At 42.7% G+C, this 16,218-nt stretch overlaps 1 protein-coding gene across 1 annotated transcript; it reads right to left on the bottom strand.

The window, feature by feature from the left end:
- Positions 1–2,189: 2,189 nt before the first annotated feature.
- On the bottom strand, positions 2,190–16,200 carry LOC124125422 (cell division cycle protein 20 homolog). Its single transcript, XM_046488732.2, has 9 exons — positions 16,071–16,200; positions 13,616–13,858; positions 12,440–12,694; positions 11,550–11,678; positions 10,581–10,777; positions 6,953–7,047; positions 6,096–6,333; positions 2,959–3,084; positions 2,190–2,595 (listed from the first exon to the last, which is right to left on the bottom strand). Coding segments are annotated over exons 1-9 (1,584 nt in total). The 5' UTR covers positions 16,072–16,200; the 3' UTR covers positions 2,190–2,295.
- Between the last annotated feature and the right edge of the window lie 18 nt (positions 16,201–16,218).

The raw sequence follows: 16,218 nt of genomic DNA, 5'->3' as shown, positions 1-16,218 counted from the left end.
TATTATCAAGGGTTTCAAACAGCAAGATCTTAAGAAAGGCCACCTTCGGGCTCCGGCCTGGTATCTTACCTTAGTGTTGAAATCACTTTGGAAAGCTCCGTATGAACCCTTGAGTAGTGCTTCGTTTCGGCATGTGACTTGGAAAACAGCATTTCTCCTCTCCTTTGCCACGGCGGCACGAGTGTCTGAGATTCATGCACTCGATGTCACTGAAGTATGATTCGATAGGGGCGACGAAGGAGCAAAGAATCAGAAATTTGGCCAAACGGAGAGAGAATTCACTGTAAGATCACTCAAGGAAATCTTACATCCTGCTGATACTGAGGACAGATCACTGTGTCCGGTTAGGGCCCTTAAATATTATTTTAAGCCCTCGAATGAACGCAGACAAGGGCGTGACCGTCTGTTCATATCGTGTAACCCTAATCAGACTGCTGACATAACTTGCAACTCGATTGCGTTATGGCTTCGTTCTGTCATCAATCTGGCGTACTGGTCTCAGGGGATACCGGTTGCAGGGTCAAACCCGCACGAGATCAGGGCGCTAGCGGCAACTTTTGCCCTACACTCCAATATCTCTGTTCACAGAATATTGAGAGGTTGTTTCTGGCGTTCTGACTCGGTTTTTGCCAATCATTACCTCAGAAAGGTTTCTGATGATTACGTTCTGTTGTGTATTCCAACCTTGTAATGCATGCTTACAAATACTGGAATTAGGTCTTGCGCCCAATGCATACTTGAAGTAGGCTTGCTCTGGGATATACGGTCCGAATGAAATTAATTTCCCCCTTTCCGACTGTTTAACCTGATATATGATTTAGCTCACACAGATACTATGTTATCCTCCGCTGCGGCGATGAAATACCTATCCAGTGAGGCCGTTTGGAGTCACCAATCGTTTGGCAAAGACGATTGAGCCTTACGGTATGCGCTTGACAGTGCTTTGGTATTCCTATAGGGTAACGCCAAGCTGGGAGCATGCGCACCAAGTGCTTCCGCCTTGTTTACTTCCGCTGGTCGGTAGGAACACGAGCAGTCAGGTTCGGGTTGTAGGTGCTCCCCACCGCCTACTGTGGTAATCAGCCTCGGTATAACAAGTGGTAACTTATTACTTAAGGTAATTTGTAGAATTTTCCTATTCGGAATATTCTATAGTAATACGTTACCACTTTGGCTGATCCCCCCCCCCCCCCCGACCGTCCCCCACCCAAGCACTTGCTCTCGCTAGAGACAAGAGTGAAAGGTATCACATGGCAGCTGAGGTGGCTATGCACGTGCTGCATGAGGTAATTGAGATCTCTGTGGTAGATTTCGATATAAGAGCAGTTGTGGGAGACAACAGCCTCGGTATAACAATTGGTAACGTATTACTTTAGAATATTCCGAATAGAAAAATTCTACAAGTCCCAAGTCTTTGGGAAGAAAAAAACAGTTTGAACTTCCCTGAAAGTAGTCTATTGTTAAGATGACAATGTAATCAATTTGTGACCACATGAACAATGGATGATGTCGTATATTTTTCTCGACAATAAAGCACTGACTTTACTAGCTTCAACTGACCGATCAATGCATGTGTGGATATATCACACAGTTATTACACATGATCTCTCTACCCACAAGGGCAACATAGGGCAAGGGACAGTAAAGATGTACCTTCAAGGGCTTCGAGTGGTAGCACTGTGACATAAGCACTGGGTGGGTAATGAGCTGGGTCTGTGCACAAATCTTGAATGGGCATGATTGATTGTGTTCATAATTGGTTGCTGAGAAATGGGTTTCCGAAGCTATAGGTCTCCTGAAACGTTTGTACAATTACTAGTCATCAACACTGCCACGTGTAGTGCCGCGTCACCACCACGTCCGTCTAAGTAGGGAACAAAATGACAGCAGGGTTAGCATCTGCCGGCCATCTCTCCCTAGTGAGGTAATGATACAAGCCCCACAACCTGGTCCAGTCAGTAAATCTTCAGTCAAATCCATTCACAAAAACAATAGTGTAACGGGCCTACAAAATAAGCCACAACTAACAACCCAAGATAACAAACAAGGCAGATATAAACATGATTTCCTCTACACAGGTACAGGGACATCTTGCCATGATCACAAGATCTCTGCTAGGTATATGTAGGATAAGTGTGATCAAGATCAGTTGTCATTTGCTGACGTCCAATGTCAATGAAAGAAAGATACAAGGATGAGATATGTATTGATGAAAGTGATGCATGTGTAAGAAATGTCCTGTACATAAAGTCCAACATAATATTGCACAGAGTGTGGACAGTCGTCCATGGAACATCATCTAATCAGAGCTCGATGCAATGTGGAGGAGGTGCTCTTGGATGCAGATTTCTGGGTGGTCTTCTTCTTCTCATCAACTGCAAAACATTTCCAGAGTCGCAGCGTCTCGTCGGCGCCGGCGGACACCACAGTGGTGCCATCTGGTGACATGGCCATGTGAAGCACCCTGGCAGTGTGGCCCGTCAGCTCTGCTATCTTCGACATGGCCGGGTACTTCCAGATGATCAGCTGGTTCTGGGCAAACCCATGACTTGAGATGAGTTCTCGGTGCTCTGTCGACCACAGTAGAGCACACACCTGCAGGAAGAATTAACAAATGAAAATCACTGCCAAAAGGATATTTAATTTTTTATCTTTCCTTAGAGACAAATTTAAAAGAGAGTTTTTCAGTATTTTTCCCAAACTTTTCATGATGGGTGTTGGCAGATGTGTCTGAGAACAAATTATCTTTGATTAGGAAAAAGTCAGCAACACGGGGCAATACGGGTAACGCAAGGCAATGATGGCAACACAGGTCAATGACGGCAATGGGGCATTGACGAAAACACAGGGCAATAATGGCAACACAGGGCAATGTCGCAATGACAGCAACGGGGCAATGATAGCAACACAGGGCATTGACAGCAACACAGGGCATTTCTCTGGGAGGTTTCTACACACCTGTGACTTGGTATCGACAGCATTCAGGCAGGTCCCCGTGTTGCAGTTCCAGAAGCGAATGTGTCGGTCAGCCGTCCCCCCACCACTGGCCAGCAGGCTGGACTGCCACGGACACCAGGCCACGGCCTACAACAACACAGTTAGTCTTACAGATAAACAAAACAACACTCACACCAGGCCACAGCCTGCAACAACACAGTTATTCTTACAAACAGAACGACACTCACACAGGGCATAGCCTGCAAGAACTGTCAATCTCATAGGTAAACAATGTCCACACCTGGTCAGGTCCTGCAGTCTTACAGACAGACATCAATGAGAGCTTTTCCTTGAACATGACATGACAACTACTACAATTACCATGATCATGATGATGACATGGCTTACTTCACACGTCAGTGAAGTCTGTCTGTTGGGTTGACATTTCACATGCTTCTTCATTGTCTTTCTCAAAATGACCTAGTAATACATGGTGGGGTATTCATTGACCTGGTGAATTGATATTTCCTTGATCCTTTACCAACCCACATGTTAGGATGATCTCACTTGTATTTGTGATACTTCCATTGCTTCAAAGCCAGCGGAAATGCTGGGAGCCCAGACTACTTTTCTACAAATAATCCATAATGTTCATAGCTCGTTGGATATTGTCAAATAATGTGTTCCATGACAGCAACAGAAAGCTATTTCGTAGGAGGTGGATTGTTACAATCTACATGCCTCAGACTTAGCCTTTCAAATCCAAGAAGTTTGGTGCACGATTGTCTGGTGAATGTGGGTAACAGTTGTGGATCTACCTTAACTGCTGCTTGGTGCTAGATTGTCCTGTGAATGTGGACCTACATGGACTGCTGCTCGGTGCTAGATTGTCCTGTGAAAGTGGACCTACATGGACTGCTGCTCGGTGCTAGATTGTCCTGTGAATGTGGACCTACCTTGACTGCTGCTCGGTGCTAGATTGTCCTGTGAAAGTGGACCTACATGGACTGCTGCTCGGTGCTAGATTGTCCTGTGAATGTGGACCTACCTTGACTGCTGCTCGGTGCTAGATTGTCCTGTGAAAGTGGACCTACATGGACTGCTGCTCGGTGCTAGATTGTCCTGTGAAAGTGGACCTACATGGACTGCTGCTCGGTGCTAGATTGTCCTGTGAAAGTGGACCTACATGGACTGCTGCTCGGTGCTAGATTGCCTGGTGAATGTGGGCAACAGTTGTGGACCTACCTTAACTGCTGCTCGGTGCTAGATTGACCTGCGAATGTGGACCTACATGGACTGCTGCTCGGTGCTAGATTGTCCTGTGAATGTGGACCTACATGGACTGCTGCTCGGTGCTAGATTGTCCTGTGAATGTGGACCTACATGGACTGCTGCTCGGTGCTAGATTGTCCTGTGAATGTCGACCTACATGGACTGCTGCTCGGTACTAGATTGTCCTGCGAATGTGGACCTACATGGACTTCTGCTCGGTGCTAGATTGTCCTGTGAATGTGGACCTACACTAACTGCTGCTCGGTGCTAGATTGTCCTGCGAATGTGGACCTACCTTGACTGCTGCTCGGTGCTAGATTGTCCTGTGAATGTGGACCTACATGGACTGCTGCTCGGTGCTAGATTGTCCTGCGAATGTGGACCTACCTTGACTGCTGCTCGGTGCTAGATTGTCCTGTGAATGTGGACCTACATGGACTGCTGCTCGGTGCTAGATTGTCCTGCGAATGTGGACCTACATGGACTGCTGCTCGGTGCTAGATTGTCAAGTGAATGTGGACCTACATGGACTGCTGCTCGGTGCTAGATTGTCCTGTGAATGTGGACCTACATGGACTGCTGCTCGGTGCTAGATTGTCCTGCAAATGTGGACCTACATGGACTGCTGCTCGGTGCTAGATTGTCAAGTGAATGTGGACCTACATGGACTGCTGCTCGGTGCTAGATTGTCAAGTGAATGTGGACCTACATGGACTGCTGCTCGGTGCTAGATTGTCCTGTGAATGTGGACCTATATTAAACTGCTGCTCGGTGCTAAATTGACCTACAAATGTGGACCTACATGGACTGCTGCTCAGTGCTAGATTGTCCTGTGAATGTGGACCTACATTTACTGCTGCTCGGTGCTAGATTGCCTGGTGAATGTGGGCAACAGTTGTGGACCTACCTTAACTGCTGCTCGGTGCTAGATTGACCTGCGAATGTGGACCTACATGGACTGCTGCTCGGTGCTAGATTGTCCTGCGAATGTGGACCTACATGGACTGCTGCTCGGTGCTAGATTGTCCTGCGAATGTGGACCTACATGGACTGCTGCTCGGTGCTAGATTGTCCTGTGAATGTGGACCTACATGGACTGCTGCTCGATGCTAGATTGTCCTGTGAATGTGGACCTACACTAACTGCTGCTCGGTGCTAGATTGTCCTGCGAATGTGGACCTACACTAACTGCTGCTCGGTGCTAGATTGTCCTGCGAATGTGGACCTACATGGACTGCTGCTCGGTGCTAGATTGTCCTGCGAATGTGGACCTACATGGACTGCTGCTCGGTGCTAGATTGTCCTGTGAATGTGGACCTACATGGACTGCTGCTCGATGCTAGATTGTCCTGCGAATGTGGACCTATATTAACTGCTGCTCGGTGCTAAATTGACCTGCGAATGTGGACCTACATGGACTGCTGCTCGGTGCTAAATTGACCTGCGAATGTGGACCTACATGGACTGCTGCTCGGTGCTAGATTGTCCTGCGAATGTGGACCTACATGGACTGCTGCTCGGTGCTAGATTGTCCTGTGAATGTGGACCTATATTAACTGCTGCTCGGTGCTAGATTGACCTGCGAATGTGGACCTACCTTAACTGCTGCTCGGTGCTAGATTGTCCTGCAAATGTGGACCTACATGGACTGCTGCTCGGTGCTAGATTGTCCTGTGAATGTGGACCTACATGGACTGCTGCTCGGTGCTAGATTGTCCTGTGAATGTGGACCTATATTAACTGCTGCTCGGTGCTAAATTGACCTGCGAATGTGGACCTACATGGACTGCTGCTCAGTGCTAGATTGTCCTGTGAATGTGGACCTACATGAACTGCTGCTCAGTGCCAGATTGTCCTGTGAATGTGGGCAACGGTTGTGGACTTACCTTGACTGCTGCTTGGTGCTGGGAGAAGGAGTACAAGGGCTGTGTGTTGTCTGCGGACTGGCTACCCATAGCTGCTGACCAAATGTTGAGGATGTTGTCATTGCCGCCACTGGCGAGGTATTTGCCGTCCGGAGACCACTTGAGACCACACACTTCCTGTGCATGCCCAGTGAGGGAGCCCGCATGATGCTGGGCCACTCGCACATCATGGTGATGGATGCTGCCACTTCGGGACCCGCTGAAAGAGGAGATATTCCTGTGCATGACGATGTGTGTAGAAACAACTGCACTAGCATGCAGGAGTTCCGGGAGGGAACAGAGAGCTGCTGAAGATGAGGTCCATGATGATGTTTGTTTATTTGTTGTTTAATGCCACACTCGGTAATATTCCAGCAATATGGCAGCAGTCTGTAAATAATCGTGCCTGGACCAGACAATCCAGTGATTAATATCATGAGCATCGATCCAGGCAATTTGGACACGATGACATGCATCAACCAAGTCAGCCAGTCTGACCACCCGATACCGTTAGTCGCCTTTTATGACAAGCGTAGTCACCTTCTGGGTTGCTAATAAACTATTCTGACCGGGATCATCACAGGTGTAAAATTCTTTGAGCATACTTCAGTGATGCCATTGTTTGGATCTGTCGAGTACAGTTTCAGCGACAGTCATGGCGTGTGTATGTAGATACTTTGGTCGGTAGTTCATCATGAACATGAGATGTCATTTATGCATCCTACAAATATCTTGGTACTGAAGCCACCTGGAGGGTGGTCCTCCACTGCGATGAAACTCTAATACCATGCAGTAAATTCAGCATAAGTGAGTGAGTGAGAGATTGACAGAGTGAGCACCTGCTGAGGATGTAGGAGTTCCAGGAGAGACTACCAACACGTGCAGCATGGCTCCGCATGCTCCGTAGCTTCTTCTGCTGTGTCACATCCCACAACTGAAACATAAAACACATTACAAATTGAATACCTCATTGAGTAAAAGTCAAATTGGTGTCAAGAAACCTCTTGTCCAAAGCGATAGTGGTGATTGTGTTTGTTCTGGTGCGTCCCATGAAGTGAGGGCCTCACAGGGTGATACAGAGGCAGTTCAAGTATTCCACTATTCCTGCATACTGATGTGTCTAATTGGGGTGAAACGATAGTGAGTTTTCATGTGATGTTACGATACATGATACGTTTTTTTCTACATCGATACAGGACGGTACACTTTCTGAAATAAATTACTTACTCGTTTAATGATCCCTGATGTTTTTGTCAGTCAAATATTGCAAGATGTGTTGTAATTAGCCTTTCAAGTTCACTACTAAAAATAGCCGCTACGAACATGTGTCTACAGCTAGGTTTTCCTTTTGAACTTGCTCTGAAATATTTATTGTCAAGAAGTTTCCATGCGATTTTACATAAATATGCCTATTGCGATACATATCGTATTGCCATCCATATCGTATCGTGACCTTGTATCGTTTCACCTCTAGTGTCTGATGTGTGTTGATACAAGAGGCACTCTTCTTTGAGACTACTTGCCCTAACATGACTCAGTAAAATTTACTGTTATTATGTGGACTATTCTATGAGCTTGCTAGCAGGCCACAAAGTTAAAAAAAATTCAAAGGAGCCACTTGGCTCCTAAATTATTTTTTCAAGGAGCCAAATAGAATTTCAAGGAGCCAAGACAAAATGTAAGGAGCCAAAAGTAATGACTTGTAATTTAACTGCATAACAAAACAAAAAAATCCATTAGTTTGAATAATCAGTTTTAAATCATGAACAACAACTGTTGACGTGTTGTTGAAGCTTTTGAGTTTTTCAGACAAACAAGCTTTAGAACATTGTGTCAGTAACATCATCTGACAGTTTACCGGTGCCAGTTGCAGGTTTGGGTTCATCGAACGTGTCGATAGACGACGAAACTTCCGTGTCAGCTTCGCCATTCAAAGCATTCCGTATTATCTTGAGTATACTGCGCATTTATTTCCAAAAAAACACAGCTGTGTAGAAGGGGGTGCGCATTATACACGAAATAATGAGTTTTGATGTTTTTCCCCCATGGAAAGACATTACCGTGAGAACGTAACACCGGAAATACCATGTCAACAAATCCATACTGAAGTACGCAAACAAATCATGTAATTACACTGTCTGACTATAAAAAGTGTTCTTTGTATATCTGGACTTATGTTAGTAACTTATTTCATTAATTTTATTCAAAATTACTTTTAATATTGTTTTAATTTATTTCGGCGAAATCGTGTGTGAAGCGATCGGAAGATCTAACAAACGGTTATTAAGAGAAACCACGGTCAGATTACCGCTATTGATGCCTTGAAACGAACTTTCGTTGACAGAGAATGGATACATTTGTCATAAATGCCATACTTTGACTCGTTAAAGGTCATATTTGTTTTTGTTGGACGATTCTATGTCAACACGTAATTCACGCGATCACGTGCACGGGAGCCTTGACGGTGACTGGTCAGACTGTGTGTTCCATGTAAAACCATGTAATACCCGGTAATATATAGCAATCAGCTGCTTCGCTTACGCTTAGGGTTATTATTATTTCAAATATGTTTGGTAAAAGCTGCATCTAAATTAACAAGATATTGGAATATATTATTCCTGATAAAAAGAAGAAGTTTCAGATACATTTTTTGCCGATCCTTGCATTAAAACCCTGTAAAGTTATATCATTGGGTGTGACTTGACTGAATCACCGGTAAATTCCAAGAAATTGTGTGTACAGCTGATTGCTGTGTCCGGCTTAGTTTACGAGAAGATACACATGGTAATCTTAATCCCTGGATATAAAACAATGCCTAGCAGAACAAAAAAATACAATTTAAACGGTAAATCAACATGTCTGGTGATTTTTTATCTATGTGTTTATCCCTTTCAACACCGTAGGCCGGTTTTCCGGCCAAGCCGTAGTCACGTCAAAATAGTATATATTTGTATGGACCTACCTATAATATCATTCATTTATTAAATCTATCACATTTCACAATGTCTGAAATACGTATTCCATATCAATTTATCATTTTTTTATCAATAAATAAAAAAATTATTCACTATTTCCCGCGATGTTATTGAAAATATAATTCTCGGACACACATTTCAACAACGGGTCCACATCGAACATGTCAAAGAGCAAAATAAAGACGTTTTAAGCAAATCTTTGATATATTATACAAAGTAATAAATAAATTCAACAAAAATATATCTAAAAGTAATCAAACTTACATCTAAGTTATTATTTCCATCTTTTCGTGCAATCGCATGTAATGTAAGTCAAATGACATCTCAGCTTTCGTCGCCTTAAATTCTCGGCTCGGACACGATGTTTAATGCAAAAATATATGCATGAAAAATCTGTCACAGCTCGTAACCTAGCACGATAGATTCAAGAAGTTCCATATTTTTAATATATATATATCGTGATTTCCTGCCTTTTAGTTCAGAATAACATGATTTAACAAAAATCTTTCGCCAACTTCTGAAATTTATCAAACACGAGCTTGGTATCACCGCTGAAATTTGATTGGCTGCCTGCCTTACAAGTAGTTAGAAATGTAGACAGTGATAGTAATTTCCAATATTACTTGCCTCCGGACAAGTTAAAGTAAGTGATTTTGTTGCCCAACCTCGTATTTCTACTTTCCCCGAGAGTCGGGAAATGGCAAATTTCCACCCCTGTTCCCCCCCCCCCCCCCCCCCAAAAAAAATAAATAAATACTGAATCTGCTAGAGAGGGGTGCGCACTATACTAAAGAAAATACGGTATTCATCATTTGCCGATTGACAACGATTTGTTGTTGTTTTGACTTGCGCAAATATAGAAAAATACTTCGTGTTTTTGAACGGCGAAACGACCGCCTTAGCTGTCACCTGGGCGGATGTCGTACAGCGCATGCGTGGGTACTAAACTCTTAACATCGTTAGTGCATTACTTAATAACGGAAAGTGCTTCCTTCATTCCAGGTATGGAGCTTCATATCGAAAGCGAAAACAGAACACATGGCCAACAGTGATCTTGTCGATGTTATTATGTTCTGATATCGAATTTTTTCACCGAAGTTACGCACTTATATTAAAAACGATCTTTTTTAATATCTTATGACAAGAGATATTTAGTCGCCAAACTTAATTAAAGACAAGGAGCCAGTTGGCGACTGACATGAAAATACCAGTCGCAAAATACAAAACTAGATCGCCATGGCGACCAATTTAGTCGCAACTTTGTGGCCTGGCTACTCTGGCTTCGGAATAGTGACACAGATGGATGATATGACAAAGCTCCAGGGGCACCTGTTCCACAAAGTGATGTTACTATTCATTGTTATACAACTATGCTAGGTCTATCAGATTCATGTAAGCGGAACAGGTCTGCACTACAGACATACTTGATATGTTGTCTACAACGAGTTCTACTCCACTCTAGGAGTAACAGCGACACTGTAGACAGACCCACCTGAACCTCGCCGCTACTGGTCCCGACCGCGAGGTAGTTGCCCTCCTTGATCCACGACACCGCACCAACGTACTCGTCCTGCCCGTCCATCTGACACAGCTGGCTGATGTCACCACTACTGGCATTCCACAGGTAGACGGAGCTGCCCAGACACACCGCCAGGTAATTGTTCACTGACCAGTCCAGCAGGTTCAGGTCTGACAACATTACACAAGTCAGTCAGGGAGGGAATAGGGTTTCAATTTCAAATGAAAGTGTGAGTGAGTATGGTTTTTCGCTGCTTTTAGCAATAATTCAGCAATATCACGGCGGGGGACACCAGAAATGGGCTTCACACATTGTACCCATGACAGGAATTCAACCTGGGTCTTTGGCATGACGAGCAAGCGCTTTAACCACTAGGCCACCTGACCACCCTCAAATGAAAGTTGTAATGACAGATCAAATGTGAAAGGTATTCTGGCATTAGGAACAAGATCCTGAGACACTTTGCACCATATTCAGATATTAACACACGCTGTAGACATGACAGACAGGAACATCCTCGTTCAAGAGTCGGGTACATTTCTTCATTAGTGTCAGGCTAAACTGGTCAAATGTTGGAAAGACCCCAATATTAACAACTTCATAAAGCGGTTATGGTAAACATTTGATCGTTTCCATTCTACATGTTCTAGGCTACAAAAAACAAACAGAAATTTTCAGGTATTATGTGGTGTCATAACTGTTTGATTGGCATTTGGTGTCATGTCTTCTAGTACTTGAGAATTTTCAAAATATACTAAACAGGGCTGTCAGGCTTCTCTCTGTTTTGGGATAACTGGCTGAACACTGTCAAAAGTCAGCCCAGTGTAACATATTTACCACCGTACTCAAACCAACAAGGACAGAAATGACGCTTAGGAATTAACTGCCAACACCCAATAGGACCGCTAGGCCACCCGTGCCCACAGTCTGTGTAGTACTCACAATAATCATCTAGGATGTCCGGGGCATCGAGTATTCTCTCGGGTACTTGTGGAATGTGTCGTATTGTCTTCTTGGCACTGGCGGCTGTCTTGGTTGTACTGTACAACACCCTGAGGTTGTTGTTGTAGCCTGGGAACAATCACACATCACTCAATCCTTTCCCTTCTCTTTCATGCAGACGTAAAACAATTATTATACATTCTACCAACTTTCTACCTGGTTAGCCAGTGTTCGTGACATGTAAATGTTGTGATGGTAGCATCAATGAAGACAGGTCGAGCTATGGATTTGCACGTCTATTCTTTCAATGAGATGCTTTCGTACATATACCAGCTGTACTGAAACTTCACATTGACAGAATGAAGTGGTCAGACACTAGAAAAACAAAAGTAATAATTTCTATTGTGCAAGGTTTTTGTTTAATGCCTCTATGAGCAATATCCCAGCGGTCTGTATAATGAAGTCTGGGCCAGACAATCCAGTGATTGACATCATGAGCATCGATCTGTGCAATTTGAGTAGATGACACGTAGTCAACCAAGTCACTAAGCCTGACCACCTAATCCATTTAGTTGCCTCATATGACAAGCTTAGGTTGCTGTGGACCTATATGCCCACTGGGAATCCCCACGTGTAAAGATATTTTGTAATCTTATGCCCGATATATTGATTGATGAGAAAAGAGATACATGTCAAGGGTATAGTGAATTGGGGTTGACGCAGCTTTGGAACCCGAGTATGGTGCTCACAAAATAAGGGTGTCTCTGGGATTTGAATCAACGATGGTAGGATCCAACCCTGCCCAACATTGCTACATCCATCATGACTGACATTCAACAAGATTGTTGACAGCCTTACATCATGTTCAGTGACAACCAAAGACAGTATACCTTCAGGTGCTTGAGGAGCTTTGCTCTTGTAGGCGATGATCTTGCTGTTGAGGAGCTCGCCGTTCAGGTTGTCACTCATCACACGCTGGTACTCCTGCTGAGTCGGACTCAGAAGCTCATTGTCCTCGGGTTTCTCCCCCTCGCTGACAATCTTGTAGTGGCCCAACTCAAACTGGGTGGTGGCACGGTTAGGGATGAACCTGTCGCCTCCTGTAGGGGTCTTGGGAGCTTTACCGCCAGGAGTCCGATGTTTGCCTGTCACAAGTAATACATACATTATTCTCAAACCACAGCTAGAACTGTAATCATAGGCATGATCAGTGTTCAAAGCGAAGGTAGGGTACTGGGCTTTGTTTTTCTTTTAACACCACACTCAGCAATATTCCAACTTATTAATGATGGCACCCAATATATTTAAGAAATAAACAACGAGTGGGAGTTGTTTATCGTACAATAAAACACTGCAAGGGGAATAAACCATGAGGGGTGCAGCCCATGTTGTTTTGTACTTTTCTACACAATACGATGAATAATCTGCATCATATCTTCCCGTGGCAAGGGAGTTAACCGACTATGAAGGTCCAGTTTCCACCCTTGCCGAACTAGGCTGGCATTATGGGGTTATATTTTGGCTGGACTAATGAGCCTATGCATAGTCCAATCAAATTTCAAAATAAAAATAAAAATAATCTGCCGTACAGAATTCAGTTGCTTGCAGGATTTGCAAAAGATGTGTACAGCGTCAACAGATATTTTACACATCATTTCATGTTTTTAATCAAGGTGTTCATGTGGTTTGATGCACTTCACGAAGTAAGACACATTTTCTTAAAACATACATTTCGATTATCGATCAAAACATCTTGACTGGCCACCACCATTTTGTTTGAACCAAATGTAAGTGATATGAAAGGTGAAAGGTGAAAGGTGAAATCTGATTGGTCAATAGGAGGGACATAGAAGAGACATAACTTGTAATAGCCACTAGCGGCACTACGATCAAGCCCAGGAATTCCAGCCTAGTTTGGCAAGGGTGGAAACTGGACTTTTACTGTCAGTTAACTCCCTACTCGGGAAGATGGCATCATATAAGAAAAGCGACAAAAATCATGTGCCATCTGAATCTAAGTATGCAAGACATTGAACACCGACTGTTAGTGACTGCTGCTTCCTTACCTGATGATTTGGGTGTTTTTTTGGATTCGGTTGAGGGTGTTTTGGCTCCCATAGGTTTGTTGGCAGTCTTCATCGGAGTCTTGGCAGACGTGCTGGCATTGAGCGAGTTGTTGACAGAGGCATTGCAGTCAGCATCCGCCTTCTTGGTCCATCGTGACGTGAGTGGCCCTCTTGTCACACCGGGGACAGGAGCATCCATCCTCAGCACGCTGCTCACCTCATTCTCCAGGTTGAAGTGAGACACTGAATACACAGGAAAACACCAGCCCTTGAAGATTTCATATAACAAATACTGACTTCTTTAGTGACCAGTCCGATGTAGGGTCATGTTTTGACTGTTGGACTCCATCGCGGCTCTTGTCTAAACTAAGCGAAATGTGACCTACTTGGTGTCTACGGGTTGTGGCAATTTGTACCACAAAAAATGTTGTACCCCTAGAAACTTTCAGCGTTAGAAATTGGCACTAGTCCTATAGTCCTTGCCAAACTGCCCAATGGTTAAGGTATCATAAGGACTAGTAAAAATTTGCCCTTTTTAAGGGTTTTGCTATATGTTATCATTATAAGGACTAGTGGATGAAAACTGTTAGTTTCTACCGCTGACTTTGCAACCCTGAAAATAAGAATCTTCGTAACCCTATTTCGTATTTCTAAATATCTGTCTATAAGACAATTGTTATAGTTGGATTATAGGTTTCCAAACATCTTAACTTTGTTTATAAGACAATAATATCGTTCATCATGTTTATCGTGCTTTCTCTCGCTATAACAAGTTGTGTGATGTCACAGTGGAGCAGTCCATTCATATCATAGGGACAGAGGATGCTGTTGAGATTTCATAAAACAAATTTGTTATCACAATGCAAACATTGCATTCACATTTATAAAGAAAACCAATCATTCTCTATAATCATTCACGATGTCCAACATACACATACACAAAGCTATCACCAACACACAATAAAACACATCACAGTAAAACAACAACCATCCAGTATCCGTCGATCAATCCTCAGTCATTGCATAGTGTGGTCCAGCCAGCATATATACTACTCAAAAGAAGTTAAGGATCACCTGATTCTTTCATATTACAATAGTTAATCTCTCATGCCATGACAGCTTAACATTACCAATATGAAAGAATCGGGTGATCCTTAACTTCTTTTGAGTAGTATATATAACTGGAATATACTGTATATCACATAAATGGTGTTACATACAAAAAGCCATCGTTAAAGTTAATTGAATGAGATCTTCATTAATCATGATCACTTTACATACCTTCACCTGGTATTTTAATCTATTGTTAAATATACATCTCCCATCTCCATCTCATCTGCTACTGGGATCAAGAAGCCCATTGTAATTTTCAGTTGAAACAAAGTTTTCTTCAAGATAAGCTTCTGTCAACAGATAAACCCCATATGTTGTTATTCTTGTAAATAATAATATTGGCCCTTTACATTTACATTAAATGTTTTCAGATCTAAATCTCAATTAATATTTTGTATAATGTAATTCATTGCTTATTTAATAAGTTTACGAAATTACTTTCCATTTGGGGTGCACAATTTCTCATTTCTACGGGTAGAAATTTACATAGACCCATGTCTACAGCCTATAAACCGGTTGTTCACTACACTTCATTTCCAAACATTTTAAGGAATTTTAATAAGCAATGTTCATGATCTCAAGTCTTATGCTTATTATTAACTTGGATTTTGTTGTTTGAAACGAAACATTGATTGAGTAAAGAAAATCGAACAAGGAGAGTCAACATGGTCAAAGTTTACATGCTTTGAGTTAGTTTTATTATTTCACTGCCATGCTATTGCATCCATGACATTTAATAATTATGTCCTTAGGGACAATAAAATGAGTCAGGTAAAAGTCTGTCTTCCTTTTCCATATTTTTTATGATGCAAACACTTTAAAACACACGCCTTTACGTGTTATTAATGTTAAAGGTAGGGGGGTACACAACAGTGATCTTCCATGATTACAAGTTACATAGGGAAACATATAGGATTTACTCAAACTTTCCAACAATATTGGTAGCCTAGTACAAATCACAGAATTTCATTGTATATATAAAGCCTATTTTATTATCAACATGATCAACCCTAAGTCTAGATTCTACATTCTCGAGTCTTCTGGTCATTTTTGTCCGTCACACAGAACTATTTCTCTGGAGGCTTTGTTTACTGTGTATCACTTTACGCTTGTATTTGGTCTTTTTAGGTGTATTTCAGTTTCTATCATAGGTAAAGTTTGGTATCCACGGCTTGACAACCAAAGTTTTCATTGAACCAACACTCACATCGAGACATTAGGCCTAAGTCAATACACAATGTGACATTAATCAAAATATCACAGCTGGTTTACAATAATTCACAAAATATGCGCGGTCATAGATTAAAAACTCATATTGTATCCCTGACTGACAAATACTCACTTCTTTAACTGCTGATCACTCAAATAAATATATTTTCTTTCATTCGTTCTCTCGTGTTTCACTCTTCTCTCGGCGTGTCTAAACACGAACTTAGCTTCGTTCTATGTTTAAGTTTACCGCTTTGTTATTGGCCAATCATTCGACTGGA

This window comes from Haliotis rufescens, unplaced genomic scaffold (genome assembly GCF_023055435.1).
Source record: "Haliotis rufescens isolate VD_foot unplaced genomic scaffold, xgHalRufe1.0.p SCAF_2, whole genome shotgun sequence".
Taxonomy (NCBI): domain Eukaryota; kingdom Metazoa; phylum Mollusca; class Gastropoda; order Lepetellida; family Haliotidae; genus Haliotis; species Haliotis rufescens.
This window is presented reverse-complemented; position numbering and strand designations above follow the sequence as displayed.

What these genes read in the sequence shown, in the direction of transcription:
- LOC124125422 (XM_046488732.2), bottom strand. An exon ending in AGCACCAAGCAGCAGTCAAG is followed by an intron (nt 3,085 to 6,095) that starts GTAAGTCCACAA and finishes GTGTTGTTGTAG; the next exon opens with GCCGTGGCCTGGTGTCCGTG. An exon ending in CTGTCGATACCAAGTCACAG is followed by an intron (nt 2,596 to 2,958) that starts GTGTGTAGAAAC and finishes TTCTTCCTGCAG; the next exon opens with GTGTGTGCTCTACTGTGGTC.